The following is a 15,979-nucleotide window of genomic DNA, read 5'->3' on the forward strand; positions in this document are numbered from 1 at the left end:
GATGTTTTCATTAGATTTGTAAAATATTATAAATTTTTTAACCTTCTTCAATAAATTAGAGGATAAAATGGTGTCAAACGACCTAATTATCATATTTTGGAAGCAATATTTTGCTAAATTAAAATTAAAATTAAAAAATAAGAAAATAAGAAAAAAAATATTTAATAAAATTTAATATTTATTATTTAATAATTTAAGTTGATTTTAAATTATTAAATTAAAATGTATTATTTAATTATTATTTTAAGTATTAAAATTATTTGATAAAATTTATTTTAAATCACATATTTATTATTATAAATTATAATTAAAATAAATGAGATTAAATAATAATGAAGATAGTAAAATAACAAAAAAAAAATCTTTAAAGTAATTAAGAAAAACAAAAATAAAATAAATACATAAAATTATCAATTAGTGAATTATTTTTTTTCTTATTGCTTAATATTTATATATAAAATAACGGAAAAATTACTTTCGTCTTCTAAATTCTAAAAGACGATCGATGTGACTGGAGGGAGAGAGGATGAGTTACGCCGAAATTGCTGAAGAAATGACACGGCTTCGTTTCACAGATTCTGGGGTTTGGAAAAATTTTGCCACGTGTCAAGACAGTCTGGAGATGATGATAGGTTTAGATGAGTGACACGTGTACAATATATTTGTTGCAACATGACAAATATACTGTTGCTTTCAAGCCGTTTTGGGTTCCTCCCCTATTAACTTCTTTTGTTTGACTTGTCTCTTGTAGGTTTTGTTTGGAAGGGATTCAATTTAATTTATAAAAATATAGAAAGTCAAACTAATATACAAAAAAGTTTCCTAATCACATTCTCCTTAATAAAAATTTTGCAAGATTCCAAAGATTTTTACAAGGATTGAACTACAAAGAATACTATCAATAGCATTAAATGGACTAAAATATTGGCAAATTACAGGTTATCCCTCTTGTATACGGAAGCTGTGATACCAATTTGTTACATCTGCGATTTCAATTGAAATTCCATTTGTCTTTATAGTCGTTTGCTCTTCCAGAAATCTTCAACCCGAGCTCTTAAATCAGTTTATTATACATGCGGAAGCTTTGAGACCAGTTTGTTGTACCAATGGAAGCTTTAATACAAACACGTTAGCTCAAGAGCATTATCAATGCTATTGACTAGTTCGAAACAAAAATAACGAAAAGAATTAGTGGGTTAAAGTTGGTTGGTTGATTTTATTTTTCGTCCGTAACATTGAAAAAAAATACTCAATGCATCCATTGTAAGTGTCTGGATCGTTCTGAGGATTCTGAAGAACTTGAAGGAACTGCTATCGACAACTTTTCTTGGAATACCTGAGGATAAATGAGAAGTTGGTGGTGAAAATATGATCCCTATGTTTGGTTCTTCGGAAAATTTGGGGGAAAATATGAGTAAATGAAGTTGATATTTGAAGGAATTACCATTTCAAAATGTCCCAACTCTTTTCTTAGTTCTGCTTCGTCGCCCTCAGCTAATGGTTGTACAATGCCAGGCAGTAGAGACTGATCCTTTGTTTCGCTTACAATCTGTAAACAAGATTCGGGTTAATACAACGAAGAAAGTCAACAGAAGCAGCCCGACGTTACTGGGCTTATGGCAGGGGAAAACAATTCAGGCAAGATGATCAACCAAACGGAACCTCAAGTTTTCTCTTTAGTTGCCATACCCAAGGAAGAGAACAGCAATTTGAGTTATTCTGCTGTAATTTGGTGAGCTAAAACCCTATGCTATATGATTAAACATTCTTTGGTACTTTTTACTTGGAAGGAAGAAAAAGGATATCATCAGGCAGTATTTAAAGCCAAATAGGAACATACCAATTTGAATCCTTCACTGGAACGCGAAAATTCCATCCCTTGAATATTCAAGCCCCGATGCTTCTGTACTGCAATGGAAACACGTATAATTGCACAAAGCATTTTGAATTTCTCCTTTACCTGAATGTGCATGAGGGAAAAACTATTAACAATCACGACTTTTTTTGGGGTTAATACTGCTTAGTAAGCAGACTATCATTTAGAGAATTACACATGCCATCACCTCTTTTGAGAATTCCTTAAGAGAACCATGATTGGGTTTCGGGAATTTCTTTCTGTGATGTCTTGCAAGTAACGCTATTAACTGCAGATTTTATAACGGTCATCAGCCTTGAGAGCACAACAAGAGTATAGGAGCATTAAGGACAAAGCATGATGGACAGGTAGATGGAGTACCTTGACTTCCTCAGTACTGTAACCATAAAGATGATCGCCATTCTGTAACAATAAAACTGAGCTCATTAGATTCTTAAGTCATATTCATCGAGCACTGTAGATCACATAACAAAATTCTTGGAATTTTTAAAAGCATCTACCCGACTTTTGACCTATGCAAATGACAATATTGCTAATAATTCAATAACTTGCTATGCTATTGTCCGTTTCACTATTATCACCACATTGCATCTTTCACAACGTTTTCTCGTTTTGCCTTTTTGTTTTTTTGTTTTGACTTAGGAAGCACATTTGGGCTTAATAATTTTCAAACATGTCATTATCCTATAGTGCCTATGCATGTTGTAAAAGCATTCAAGGAAAGGACGCAGGGTACATACCATGATGATATTACAAGACTGCTTATGGTAACCCTTTTCACCAGTAATGAGCCCGATATTGTGAAGCACACAGGCAGCTTCAAGGTATTCAAGATCCTTGTCATTCAAGGAGACAGGAAGTTTAACTTGATTTTCAGTTTCAGCAAGCGTATCACATTTTCTTAAACCTTCAAAAATCACCTGCAGAAGTAATCTGGTCAGAAAAATTAAAAAATCATCATATGCTGCAAGGTAGTCTTTTTATACAATATGCTTTAACCGAGAGCACAAAGACCATCGATCCCCATCATATACAAAAATTTCATGTGAACCCTAATGAAGCTGCTAACTTCTAGGCTTAAATTAAATTACCCAATTGAAACACAAATGGGTTTACCACTTCTATCAAAAGTATCCAAAAGTTGATGTGGGTTTCTTGATTAAAGTTCCACTCTAAGATCAACACACAACACAACGATACACTACGTAGAAAGACGTCATATGAATCAAAATGAAGTAGTTAACATGTTAGACCTAGAAATTAGCCTGAAAACCAAAACTATTGGGTTGAAGATGAAGATCTTGTAATACCTTCCAAAGCAATCTAGTTAGAAAAATTCAAAAATCATCATATGCTGCAAGGTAGGCTTTTCCAATCATATGCTTTAACCAATAACACAAAGACAATCCATCTCCATCATATACAAAACTTTTGTGTAAACACAAATGAAGTTACAAACTTGTAGGCTTAAATTAACTTGGATTCAAAACTATCCGAAAGTTGGTGCAGGTTTCTTGATTAAAGTTTTACTCTAAGATCAACACGCAACAATGCTTTAACCAAGAGCACAAAGAACATCCATCTCCATCATACAGAAAATTTTACATGCACCCTAATGAAGCTGCTAACATGTAGACTTGAATTAACTAGGATTCGGAGATTAGCTAAATGAAACACGAATAGGGTTAGCACTTTTATCAAAACTATCCAAAAGTTGATGCGGGTTTCCTGATTAAGGTTCTCCTCTAAGATTAACACACAACACACTAACGAGTTATGTAAAAGGATTTCGCATGAATCAAAATGTAGTGTACATGCTAGACCTAGAAATTAGTCCCAAAACCGAAACTATTGATTTGGAGGTGAAGATCTTGTAATACCTTCGTAATGTTAGCGCATTGAGAAGCAGTCCCCATCTTCTTCTTACCGAGAAACCTAGTCGCTAGGCGTACGACTGATCCCCATCTTGCATTAGCATTGAAATCATAGTTATCACAAACCTGCAATAACATTTCTGCAACCACACCCTCCCCCAATGCATACCCTGAAACCTCCATCTCCTCAATGTCTAGCATCGCAAATATTTCATCCAACAACACTGCACCCGCCACAATAAACTCCGATCGCCTCTTGAAAAACCGGTCTCTCCTAGCCCTCTCTATGGCCTCTCCCCCTCCTCCACACAACCTCTCCACCAAAATTCTCAATTCCTCCCTGCTAAACCTCCAATCCCTCCCTAAATCCCCACACAATGCACCATCATTGCTCACTACATTGCGCGAAAACCCTGAAAAAATGGCTTTTTCTATGGATTGAACTGTGCCTGATGAGCCAACAGCAATCTCAAAACCATGGTGTTTAATCTTCTCAACAATTCCACATTGCCGAAGAATTGATCTAATGTGACTTCTCATTTGAAGAATTTCATTGTGATTCACAAATTTTTGGGTTAAATTAACGTGCCCTAGCTTCACAGACGTACCAAAAATTGCTTTCCCCTTTTGGCCAAGGAGAAACTCGGTCGACCCACCTCCTATGTCGATAACCAGAGCGGTTTTTTCATAAATAGGGAGGAACTGGAGGGCACCAAGGTAAATTAACCGAGCTTCTTCCTCACCAGACAGGACTTCCACTTCGAACCCTACCTCGTCCCGGACTCGTCGGAGAAACTCCGCCTGGTTGCCGGCTTCGCGAACGGCGGCGGTGGCGACGGTCCTGTGGCGGTGGATCTCGTGGTTCTGCAGGAAATTCCGAAATTCTTTGAGGGCTTCGATTGCCCGAAGCTGGGAGTCGACGGCAGCTGCGGCGGACGCGGCTTGGCGGCCGAGGACGACGGGCTCTTTGAGGCGGTGGAGGTGGAGGAATTTTCCGGTGGAGGGGTTGAATTGGACGGTGAGGAGCTTGAAGGAATTGGTGCCCATGTCAATTGAGGCGAATAGGTTGGTGGGGTTTGCAGAAACTGTGGGAATAGGAACCGTCGCCATTGTCGTCTTCTTCCTCAAGCCCCTGTTGCAGAAACATTGAGACTACCTATACATATTGTCCGTTGCGTGACGTCAGCTGGAAGTTGATTAGCAATTTAACACGCAGGTTGTTGGAACTTGGAAGTGAGGTTGTAGAAGAAGTTAGAAATTGTGAACAAATTCCGGGTTTCTAATCATTTTCATATTTTTATTTAATTATTTATTTTGTAGGTATATTCCATGAAACATGCCTCCCCACTAATCACTTTGAAACTTCATAAGAAAAATCACTAAAATCCCTTTCAAATTTGAAAAATGTCCATAATTAATATTAATAAAAGATTTTTTTTAGAAATTAATATATTTTTGATATTATAAATAAATATTTTAATTGAATGATAAAAAATTTTAGAAACAAAAAAAATATATAGAATTTCAAAATAGTTATTTTAATAAACGTGACATAATTTTTTTCAATGCTTGTGAGTTTATTTGAAAGAAAAAAAAGGACCAAATCATTGGGAAGTGTTTGTGACGTGTGATTTATATCACTTATGATGACAAGCTATTATGATAAAAAGGAAAATAAAAATAATTATCATTATTATTTTGATTAAGGGCAATGATATAATCCATGTTCAAAAATTTTGAATATTGGGAAAATTATATTATTTAAATATTAAATAAAAAAATGTAAATTCATAAAATATATTGCAAGACAAATTAATCATTTGTCCATGATTAGAAAATGTTTTTTTAATTATTACATTTATTTGTATTTTTTTCACAATATTTCTATTTTTTTAAATAAGAAAAATAATTTGAGTCATAAATCATCCTTTGACTCATTTGTGGCCAAATTTACATTTTATTTGTTTTATTGTTTGAACAATGCTATAAATTTCAAGTTGCTTCCCTTATTTGCTATTGTGAGTAAATAAAACAATTTTATTTATATCATTTTGTCCTTTTGAATAATTTGTTATTGTTTTCTAATTTTGTTTATTTTCATGCTCCCATTAATAATTTTTTGTTGTTGGATTTGAGTGGTGGTTGAAGTTAAAATTAAAGTCATAATTCAATATTAATGTGATAAAAAAATTACTAAAAGGTAGCACTAAATTCGTTAATAAAAATGAGAAGTATTTGTACTTATGGTTCAAACACTATAAGACATTTAGAGTGTGTTTGAGAATGATTATAGTAAGTGTTTTTATCATTTTTAACATTTAAAAATGATAAAATTTTTCAAGCATTAGAAATATTAAAAGCGCTTCATAAAATCACTATCAAACTAGCTCATTGAGCGCGTTTGAGAGTAATTATAAAAATGTTTTCTACCATTTCTAATACTTAGAATGATAAAATTTTTAAAATATTATAAATATTAAAAGCACTTTCTAAAATCACTACTAAACGGGCACTTCGCATATTTTATATAAATGAGTGTATGTATTAAAACACGATTAAAAAAAATGAGATTATAAAATACAAAAGACGATCAGTAATGTAAGATTTCTTATAAAGACTTTAGTGGTGTTTATTTTTTGGCTAAATAAAAAAAAATCAAAATATTTGACTTTTTCCATTAAGCTAAGGGGGTGTTTGGTACATGAGAATAGGGAGTGGGAATAGACATCTCATTCATTTTATCTCTTATTCCTATGTTTGGATAAATGTTAAGAAAGTAGAAATAAAATAAAAAATTATTCACACAGAAATCAAATCCAACTTATAAGTCGGATTTGAATTCATCAAAAGTAGGTGGTATTTTAATTCATTAAACTCATTTGATAATATAAAATAACTTAAATTTACTATTTTACCCTCTTATCTTATTCTTCAAGCTTGATGCTTATTTTATTTGCAAAGTTAGAGACTCATTTATCATCCACTTCTATACAACAAGTGATTCTCCCAAACTGAATCAATCAAACCTTCCACGAAATTTAGAAAAAAAAAATTCAATTTCTAATTTATAGGGTTTTGGATGTTCATTTTGATTGTTGGATCCATGAAATTTGAATTAATTTGTTTCCTTTTTTGGAAATAGGAAAAACATTTACTAGCTTTGAGAATTTAAATATTAATATATATATATATATATATTGGGATATAGTTTTATAACTACTTAAGCATAACAAATTATTCAAATTTTTAATAAAAATAATAATTGAATATTTGTACATTAGGGTTATATGACTTTTTATCGTTAATTTTCTATTTATTGAGTATATATATATATATATATTAGTCTTATTATTTAATAACAAAAAAAACTCTCAATTTTTAATTTTTTTAAATAAAAAAAACATTTTAAATTATATGGAAGGATATTATTGTAAATTTATTTATTTTTCAGTTCCATTTCTATTATTATCAAATATTGGAATGAAAACAAATAATTATTCTAATATTGCATTCCTAAGTTCATCAAAGTGTTAAAAATGGAATCATCAAATTCATTTATATCCACTAAGAAATAGAAATGGGAACAAAATATTCATTTTAATTCCCTATTCTACATACCAAATACACTCTAAAAGTAATTCATTGACATCAACCAATATAATTAAACTAAACTTATTGATAATAAATTCATTTTAGTTATGCTGGTTAATATTAATAAGGTACTTTTAGCTAAATAAAAAAAGTCAAATATTTTGATTTTTTTTATTCAACCAAAAAACAAACACTACCTTGGTATTAATCAGAAGGAAGTATACTTTCTCATTATAGACACGATCACATTTTAGTTTAGTAAGTTTTAGCAATCTTAAAAGGACTAGCATATATCTTATAGATGTTGTTAAAGGTGTTTTGGATAGTGGCATATATATATGAAAGCCCTCAGAAAGATTCAAAATGTTTAAACATTTTGACAAAAGAGGAAAAAAAAAGACAAAGAAAATAGGTCGGTGCTAGGAAAATGACAGAGAGTTTCCAGGAAGTGATTTTCACTGAAAATTAGTCAAAAAGGAAATGTAGTGGCAGTAGTACTACTACCACGCCCGAAAACTCGGGCAGTTCCCCAGTCTGACTTTCCCACCAAACAAACATGAGGTTCTTGTTTCACTATCCCACCTAAATGTACTACACACCGTCGTCCATGGAAAATCGAAACACATTTTCTTTTATTAGCAAATTGACCCCAATTCGACGACTTTTGCAATCTACAGTGGAAAAAAACAAAAAGAAAATCCAAACTCAAATTCAAATCCGCCAACGCGTATCAAACCTTTTCCCTGCAACTTCGTCTATCCTTCTCGGCACCTACGCGTTTCTCTCTCCTTTCTCTCTGTGGAATAGCCTTATAACCATCAGTCTACTCAGGTACGCGTATTCGTCACATCTCTCTTTACAATATTCCACGCATACTGGTCGCGAAAATGAAAGAAAAAATGCTGAAAATAAAAAAAATAAAATTGAATAAGGTATATTGAATAATATGCAGATTTTCTGTTTAATCATAGAAAAAAAATACGGGAAAAACTCATGTTTGTTGTTGTTTGGAATGTACTGTGGATGTAGTTTTGAAAATTCAGAATCTCAATAAATGCAAATTCATAATTGACTTTCAAGTGTCCACATTAGTTGATAGAGTGATAAACCCTAAGCTTTGAAGAATTCAGATGCATAATATATAAAAATGTATGTGTATACGACTACGATGATGTTGAGGTGTTTGTTTGGATACTTTAGGGTATCTTTGCTTGACTTTTAGATTAACGCGGTATCTCTAGTTCAACTGAAGCTTCCATGTATTTTCCCCAGTTCTTTATATAGTATAGCAGTTGAGCATTGTTTGGCTACTAGAGTTTTGGAATTTTTCTTTTTGATTTCTCTTGAATAATTTGATGGAGAGTTTGGCATCTCTCAAAAGGTGTTTTGGCCAGGAGCAGGATGGTGATGATGATTTTGGAGTTGCAGGTCAGGGGGAGAAGATGAAGAGGTTTAAATTCGCAAGGTAGATTGTTTAGTACTAGTTGAATTTGGGGTTAGTTTTGAGTTTTAGGGTTCTTGATGGGGTTTTCAATGTGGGTTTTTTGATGTTTGTGCAGTGCTGTTAGAGACGTGATGAGTGAACGTTTGCTGAAGGAGATGGCTCTAAGGATGGAACCTTTTTTCCGAGTGCTGGTATGACGAGTCCCTCTTTCTATTTCTAGACAAAATAAATTTAAACCATAGTGTCTTTTTAAGTTGTTCTTATTGCATCTTGTGTTGTTTCCTTTAGCGAAGCTTAATTAATTTGTGTCAAATTTAGAGAAAACCGACCCTTTCTGTGCCCTGGTTTCCATGCATGATGATATTTTCTGTTTTTATTGTTATATTTGAGGTTGGATCTGAAACAAATTACTAAATTTAGGTAAGAGTGGCTACCATGCCTTTTCCGAGCTTTGAATTGTTAACTGCCATTGGGTGATTTGGAGTTTTCCAAATTTTCATGAACTGTCCTAAAAAAATTATAGTGCTTTGATGGTTGCAAAATTTTGCTCTGTGAAGGGCCATTTTTTTTTATTGATTTTTCCTCGTTTGGTCTGTGTTGACCCGATTTAACTGGCTAGTATTGATGTGAATGAATGGTTGATTTCAACCTATCAAGAAAACAGAGTAAGAAAAAAGAAACCGAATGAATGGGAAGTTTCAAGTTGTATGATTATGTAGATTTCTTAACTAATCATGTGTGCAATAAGACTATAACTTAAGGTTAACATATCTGTCCTCTGAAAATCAGCTGAAATTAATATTGTTGCATGTTTGAAATCCTCTTTATAGCAATAGAAGATTTGATCTGTTCATTGGTACTGATATAGATTACTGAAACAATTCATATTGAATCATATTTGTTTCCATTACTGTTTGCTAATTATTCTGCATATTGTTCCTGAGAAGGTGAGGGAGGAGGTGGAACGAGCAAGTCGGCTCTTTCTGAACGCATCTCCTGGGTTAGTTTTATCTGCCAATTCTTTGTTGTACTGTCTTCCTTGCAACATGCATGTCATAAAGGGTTTTTTTTTTTTTTTGGAGCATCAGTGCATCTCATGTGTTATGGATGTGTCATATTTTGATTTTATAAGCTTATTGGATCAACCGAATGAATGGATCTTGTTTAATATCATCAGAGTTCTTTATGGTATACTGTTCTGATTTGAAGCATTTGATTTCATAGTACCATAGTTATTTTATAAGCAAATGTCTTCTGTCAAACACCCCTTACCTGCAGTCTGATATTGACTTTCATGCTAACTGTGTTGTAGACCTTCAAGTAATCAGATTGAGTCATCTGGAGTGAGGAACTGGCAGTTGCATTTTGCCAGTAAATTGCCCTCTAAAATTTTTACGGGCAGCAGGGTAGAAGCCGAAGGCAGTACATCTGTTAAAATAGTCATACTTGATGCTCGTTCTAAGGATATAATCACATCAGGTCCCCTATCTTCAGTTAAAATTGAGATTCTTGTCCTCGACGGTGATTTTGGTACTACCGATGATAATGAAGATTGGACTGAGAGTGAGTTCAATACCAATATTGTACGTGAAAGGGAAGGCAAAAGGCCATTAGTGACTGGGGAGCTGTTTGTTACACTGAGATGTGGGGTTGGTTATATTGATGATGTCTCTTTTACTGACAATTCAAGCTGGATTAGAAGCCGGAAGTTCAGGTTAGGAGCTAGAGCTGTGTCAGGCATTTCCAAAGAAGTAAGGATTAGAGAAGCACGAAGTGAAGCTTTTGTGGTGAAAGATCATCGTGGGGAGCGTGAGTTTTTAAAACTTAACTTTATCCTTAGGACTTTTAACAATAGATTTGTGACGATTAGATTCTAACCTTGCCATTTTCCCTAGATTTATAATTCTGTTTTTTTTTTTTTAACTGGTATGCATGAGAAATATCTCTGTGAATTTTTTTAGTGCTTTGGTTTAACTATCAGAACATCTTTCTGAATCAGGTTTATGCTTTTAATATGCTTGTGTAAGTATCATGCTTGAGGATATCAGCTTATGGTTTGTTGTTCAAACAAAACCTTGAAAATGACATACTCATAATCTGGATCTAGTAAAGAAATAGGTGGTGGGCACTTGCAATCCACATACAGAAACCAAGGGTTTGTTTGGTAACTGTTTTTAAAAACAATTTTGAAAATAGTTTTTTAGAATAGTTTTTGAAAATTGTTCTTTGATTTTTATAAAACAAAAGTCTGTTTGAAAACCTAAAATGTTTTTAACCTGTCTTTAATATTTTTAAAAATAATTTTTATATCTAATGTTTTATTTTTAATCATTCTACATGTTTTTATGATTATTTCTTAAAACAACTCTCAGAAAACAAGTGAAAAAGATAGAAAAACAATTAAAAGATGTTCTCTAAAAATACTCTATTTTCTATTTTTAAGAATAGAAAACAGAAAACAGTTTTGGTTGCCAAACATGGCTTTTGTGTTTTTTGTTCTGGAGGACAAAAAACTATTTTAAAAAACAATTCCCAAAAAAGCCCTAAGGTAATCACTTAGGTCATAACTGAGGATACTTAATGGTTAATACTGTTACATGTTTTGAAACATATGCTGCGCATTAGTTATCTTGTAAAAAATCACATTCTTTTAGTGTTGTTGTCACTGTTGACAAACCACGAAATCTCTGTAGTGAAACATAATAAGTAGATTATTAGTATGCCACTTTCTTTGTCTGCTCTGCATCTACCTGTTTCATGCCTAATGTCTTTGATGTATTCCTTTTGGTGTGCTTGAATCTTGAAATATCTGTCCATAGGCGTTTGAATTTAATGTGGCCTATATTCAGTATATTTTGCTTATGGATAGCCATAGCCATGATTCTAGGATTGACTGGTAATTTTTTCATTTAGTGTATAAGAAGCACCACCCCCCATCATTGGATGATAAAGTGTGGCGTTTGGAAAGGATTGCAAAAGATGGTGCCTCCCACAAGCGATTGGATTCTCATGGGATTCACAATGTGAAGGACTTCTTGCGGTTGTACGTAACTGATCAATCCTCACTACGCAAGGTAAGAGAAATTCTTTTTCTTGGATTGGAAACTATTTTTGAATTTCTACAATTTGCTTTTAAATGGTTGTCTAATCTCTTACTGTGGAAACTGTAGCTGCTTGGCAATGGGATTTCAAACAAGATATGGGAGATAATCATAGAACATGCTAATACCTATGTTGGAGATGAGGAGTTGTATGTGTACTCCAGGGCTGGGGAAAGTCTTGGGGTCGTGCTCAGTTCAATCTATAAGATTGTTGGGTTAACATTTGATAGTCATAGTTATCAGGCTGTGGATAAACTCACTATGCAGGAAAAGGTGCATTTTCTAGCCTGGCTTCTAATAAATCTTTGTTTTCAAAATGTTAGTTCTTCTTTATCTGGTTAACATTTGAAGTGTTTCTGCAGTCACTGAATTCCACTCATGTTATTGTCATTACTTTTGAAATCTGATCTTAGAAGTGTTGCTTTTGATTTGGAGCTGATAAACTTTCTGTTCCTTTGGCAGTTTTTGATGGAAGATTTGAAACGGCATGCCTATAAAAATGTGAATGACATTAAACCCTTCCCAACAAGGCCTTTGCCAACCATACAAACTGAAACATTCAACGATCCATGTCTACCCCTGCACAATTTCCCAGTCAGACATCAAGGTATGTGAAATTTCAGAAGTTAATAGTAATATACTTGTTCTTGGACATTTTTTAGGGAACCCATAGCTGTTTTGCCCCATTTCCCATATCATTGAATTAACAAAATCATCTTGAGTGATCCTTTGCCTTCACTCTTAGAATTGAACATCTGAGGTAGCTTTTTGACTGCTAGGAAATCTCCAAAGATGCCCATTATACTCTGCCCACTGTAGACGGCCTATCTTCAATATTGACGAAACAGATGAAAATTAACTGTTGAATGTAATTAGACCTTCATCATGATTAATTCCTCTGATACGTAGTCCTTCAATTGTGGCATGAAGAGGGTCCTGAGGGTTGTTTCCAACTCTCACCTGTCACATTATATGAGCAAGCTACGCCATAGACTGTCCTTCCAGTCAAGTAGATTCTACTGGAATGATTGATCCCTCAAGTTTGCAGTTTTCCTTTTCCCATTTTCCCTACTATCGTTTAGTTCTTCTGGAAGCATCTAAGACAATATTTCTTTGCAGATCAATCTGATTCACAGATGGGATTTGACCAGTCACCATCTTCATCATACTATGACTGGGATGACAACAATCAAGAAGTAGTTTCTCTAGCTGCATGTCATCCACTGGAAGCATTGAGTCCAATGTTAAGGAGCAGTTTCATACTGAGGGACACTTACACAGGACCCTTCAATGGGGGTATTGGTTGGTCTTCAAGCGGGTCACCGGGGCCAGTTATGCCAAATGGTCATTTGGCTGCAGACGACACTTTCCAGTTTCAAACATCAACTTTATTTCCTGTTTCTGCCACATGGGGGCAAGGGAATAGTTTTTTCCTTGCTGCAAACAATGAAGCAGAGGTTGGCATTCTTTCCTCTCACCCCAATTTTGGCATCGGTATGTCAAGGAAAGGAAAACCTAGAGCAAGGTGGTGCAAGATTCGGGCTGCTCTTAAGTGGGGGATATCGGTTAGGCGAGATGTGGAAGCTAAGAGGATGATGCAAAAGCTTATTTTCTGCTCAACCCCGATTTGGGATTAACATGTGAAGGAATAGAAATCTCAAGGGAGGTGATGAAAGATCCAGGCAACTACTAGCTAGGGGGACGTCAGTTAGGTGAGATACGGAGTCTAAGAGCCCGTTTGGAAACTGTTTGTAAGAACAGGTTCTTGTTCTTAAAAACAGAAAACTGTTTTCTAGACTCGAAAACATGATTAGTGATTTTCTAAACTCTAGTTATTAGCCTAGAATCTAAAAAATTTAGGAGTTAAGCTTCTCCTAGATGTGTTAGCTTTGGTTTTGTAATCAGCCATTTTCTTTATTTTTTTTGCTCTTTCCTTTTGGTTCTAGTCCGACCAACTTGCCTCCTAATTCAAAATTTGGAAGGCATGCTTAAGTGTTGGCTCAACTGGTAAAAGGATGGGGAGGATTTGTGGGAGTTCCAGGTTCAAGTCCTAATGGAGATAAAAATTTAACTATCAAAAAAAGAAAAAAGAAAAAAGGCCACCCCATAAAGTGTATGCTCCCTTTGTAAATTCTCTTATCCTCTTCTAGATTTTCCTTTTTGCATCAAGTGTAAAAGAGTGTTGTTGTACATTTTGTTCAAATGATCAATAAAATGTATCTTTTTTAAAAGTTTATGTCAATTTTATTATCTCATTTATTGCTTTATTGCTTGAATATTACCTTTGGAATGCTCTTTGCCTGCAACTGCATTTTTGAAAGAGGCCAGTTCTCTGTGGTGTAGGTTCTCTGGTTTGATACCCTCTTCTAGGAATGGCAACGGGCGGGTTTGGGACGGGTCACCGCTATCCCATTCCTGTCCCAAAATATTTAGTTATTTCCCAAACCCGTCCCAAACCCGGGGCGGGGCGGGGCGGGGCTGAAGCAACTCATCACCAAAAGTATTGAAGATATCAGTTGAAGCCATAATAGAGGTCTTGGACAGAGCACTTCTAGGGTTCTTCATGGCCTTCACCAGCACCAACAACACTTTTTCTCTGCAAACACCACAAACATTAGCTGACCCCTATCTTCATTTTCCGAAAAACATTTCAAAATTAGAAATTCCCTTACAAGATCGGTGCCATCAGAGCGGAATGATACAGCGCAAACCGCCTAGCGTCATTCAGAGATTCACACACCTTGGCCTAATCCTTGGAATCCAATCACTCAGTCAAACCCTTCATTTCCAAACGAAATACACACAATTAACTCAAATCACAAGTTAATTTTCCCTCCAGAGGAGCCACTGAGAGAGGGAGACTTACAATTATCTGGGTTTTTGGGTCAGGCATGGCTTTAAGATTCTTAGAAGAGATGTAGTCAATGGTGGCATCTGCAGTTGGTGGCATCTGCAGTTGGTGGCAATGGAGCTTTGTTCTCATCATTCACACCAAAATCAGACTGTTTCTGAATTGAAACTACAACTTTCGCTTGCTTTTTGGGCCTTTCCGGTGTTGTCGGGAGAGCATTATCCAAAGACCTCAGAGCCATTTCTTTGAGAGAGAAAGAAACAGATCCAAACAGAGAGCATGTGTGTGTCCGAAAGATTGAAGCATTTGATTGATTTAAAGGAATCAATGGCTTTGACGATAAGATCTGCTTAGCCCCTATTAAGATTCGCAAGAAACGGATTCAAAACCCTAAATAGCAACCCGAAAACTAATAGAAAAAAAAATCCTTCAATAATCTGAAACTGGAAATGGAAAAATCCTAAATCTCGTATCTCATTCCCGAATTAGAAACGAAATACAATACCAAATCAAGGCATCATTCAACCAAAAAATCAACAAAAAATCTTACCGGTTTGTAGATACATGAAGATAATAGTTGTGATTCTTGATTTCTTGTGAATATGGGATAAACAAGGATGAATCGAGAGGAAATGGATTTTCGAATGGATTATCTGATGGATTTTTCCATTGAGTGGGAGGAAAAACCCTAGCATCAACAGGAACGAGAACTGAGAGAAGAAGACCTAAAATGAGGAGAGGAAGCTAATATTTATAAGTGGGGGGTAAAGTAGTAATTTCATATTCGGGGTGGGCGGGGCAGGTCAAATTATAACTACACCCGACCCCGCCCCGAACCCGATTCGGGTTTTTTAAAAAATCTTGAACCCGACCCATCCCCGATTGCCATGTTCCTATACCCGTCCCAATAAGGGCGGGTGACCCGGGAAACCCGCGAAATTGCCATTCCTACCCTCTTCCTATCAAGTGATAATTGTTTTCAAAACTGTTTTTTAAAAACATTATTCGACAGGCATAGGTTCTCTCGCTTGGTGCTCTCTTCCTATCTTCAACCTCTGTTTGAACTCATACTCTTTTGATTACCCTAAAAAAGTTTGAGTACATGCTCTCAAGTTGCTTGAGAGCATGTACTCAAGTATTAGGTTTCTCAAAAGTTGTTTTCATAAATTGTTTTTTTAAAACATTTTGTATCAGGCATAGGTTCTCTCTTTTGGTGCTCTCTTCCTATCTTCAACCTTTGTT

At 34.8% G+C, this 15,979-nt stretch overlaps 2 protein-coding genes and 1 long non-coding RNA gene across 3 annotated transcripts; 1 reads left to right on the forward strand and 2 right to left on the reverse strand.

Moving 5' to 3' along the window:
• Positions 1-878: 878 nt before the first annotated feature.
• Positions 879-5,018, reverse strand: LOC100249506 (uncharacterized). The gene is made up of 7 exons (XM_002278260.4): positions 3,757-5,018; positions 2,617-2,796; positions 2,237-2,278; positions 2,064-2,144; positions 1,841-1,960; positions 1,445-1,549; positions 879-1,336 (listed from the first exon to the last, which is right to left on the reverse strand). Exons 1-7 carry the CDS (start codon positions 4,858-4,860, stop codon positions 1,250-1,252), a joined length of 1,719 nt encoding a protein of 572 aa, XP_002278296.1. The 5' UTR covers positions 4,861-5,018; the 3' UTR covers positions 879-1,249.
• Positions 5,019-7,912: 2,894 nt separating this feature from the next.
• On the forward strand, positions 7,913-14,117 carry LOC104881366 (calmodulin-binding protein 60 B). Its single transcript, XM_010661373.3, has 9 exons — positions 7,913-8,172; positions 8,723-8,806; positions 8,901-8,976; positions 9,733-9,785; positions 10,098-10,594; positions 11,699-11,859; positions 11,956-12,159; positions 12,349-12,493; positions 13,006-14,117. Exons 1-9 carry the CDS (start codon positions 7,928-7,930, stop codon positions 13,521-13,523), a joined length of 1,983 nt encoding a protein of 660 aa, XP_010659675.1. The 5' UTR covers positions 7,913-7,927; the 3' UTR covers positions 13,524-14,117.
• Positions 13,535-15,225, reverse strand: LOC109123958 (uncharacterized). The gene is made up of 3 exons (XR_002031870.2): positions 14,753-15,225; positions 14,559-14,665; positions 13,535-14,482 (listed from the first exon to the last, which is right to left on the reverse strand). It is a non-coding gene; the product is annotated as an uncharacterized LOC109123958 (long non-coding RNA).
• Between the last annotated feature and the right edge of the window lie 754 nt (positions 15,226-15,979).

Source organism: Vitis vinifera, chromosome 14 (genome assembly GCF_030704535.1).
Source record: "Vitis vinifera cultivar Pinot Noir 40024 chromosome 14, ASM3070453v1".
Taxonomy (NCBI): Eukaryota; Viridiplantae; Streptophyta; class Magnoliopsida; order Vitales; family Vitaceae; genus Vitis; species Vitis vinifera.

Bases quoted from the DNA above. Each gene is read 5' to 3' on its own strand.
- LOC100249506 (XM_002278260.4), bottom strand. From the start codon at position 4,860: ATGGCGACGGTTCCTATTCCCACAGTTTCTGCAAACCCCACCAACCTA. The intron at 2,279-2,616 runs GTATGTACCCTG...TTATTGTTACAG, and splicing joins AGTCTTGTAATATCATCATG to AATGGCGATCATCTTTATGG. The intron at 1,961-2,063 runs GTGATGGCATGT...ATGCACATTCAG, and splicing joins TTAAGGAATTCTCAAAAGAG to GTAAAGGAGAAATTCAAAAT.
- LOC104881366 (XM_010661373.3), top strand. From the start codon at position 7,928: ATGTACTACACACCGTCGTCCATGGAAAATCGAAACACATTTTCTTTT. The intron at 8,977-9,732 runs GTATGACGAGTC...GTTCCTGAGAAG, and splicing joins AACCTTTTTTCCGAGTGCTG to GTGAGGGAGGAGGTGGAACG. The intron at 11,860-11,955 runs GTAAGAGAAATT...TGGAAACTGTAG, and splicing joins ATCAATCCTCACTACGCAAG to CTGCTTGGCAATGGGATTTC.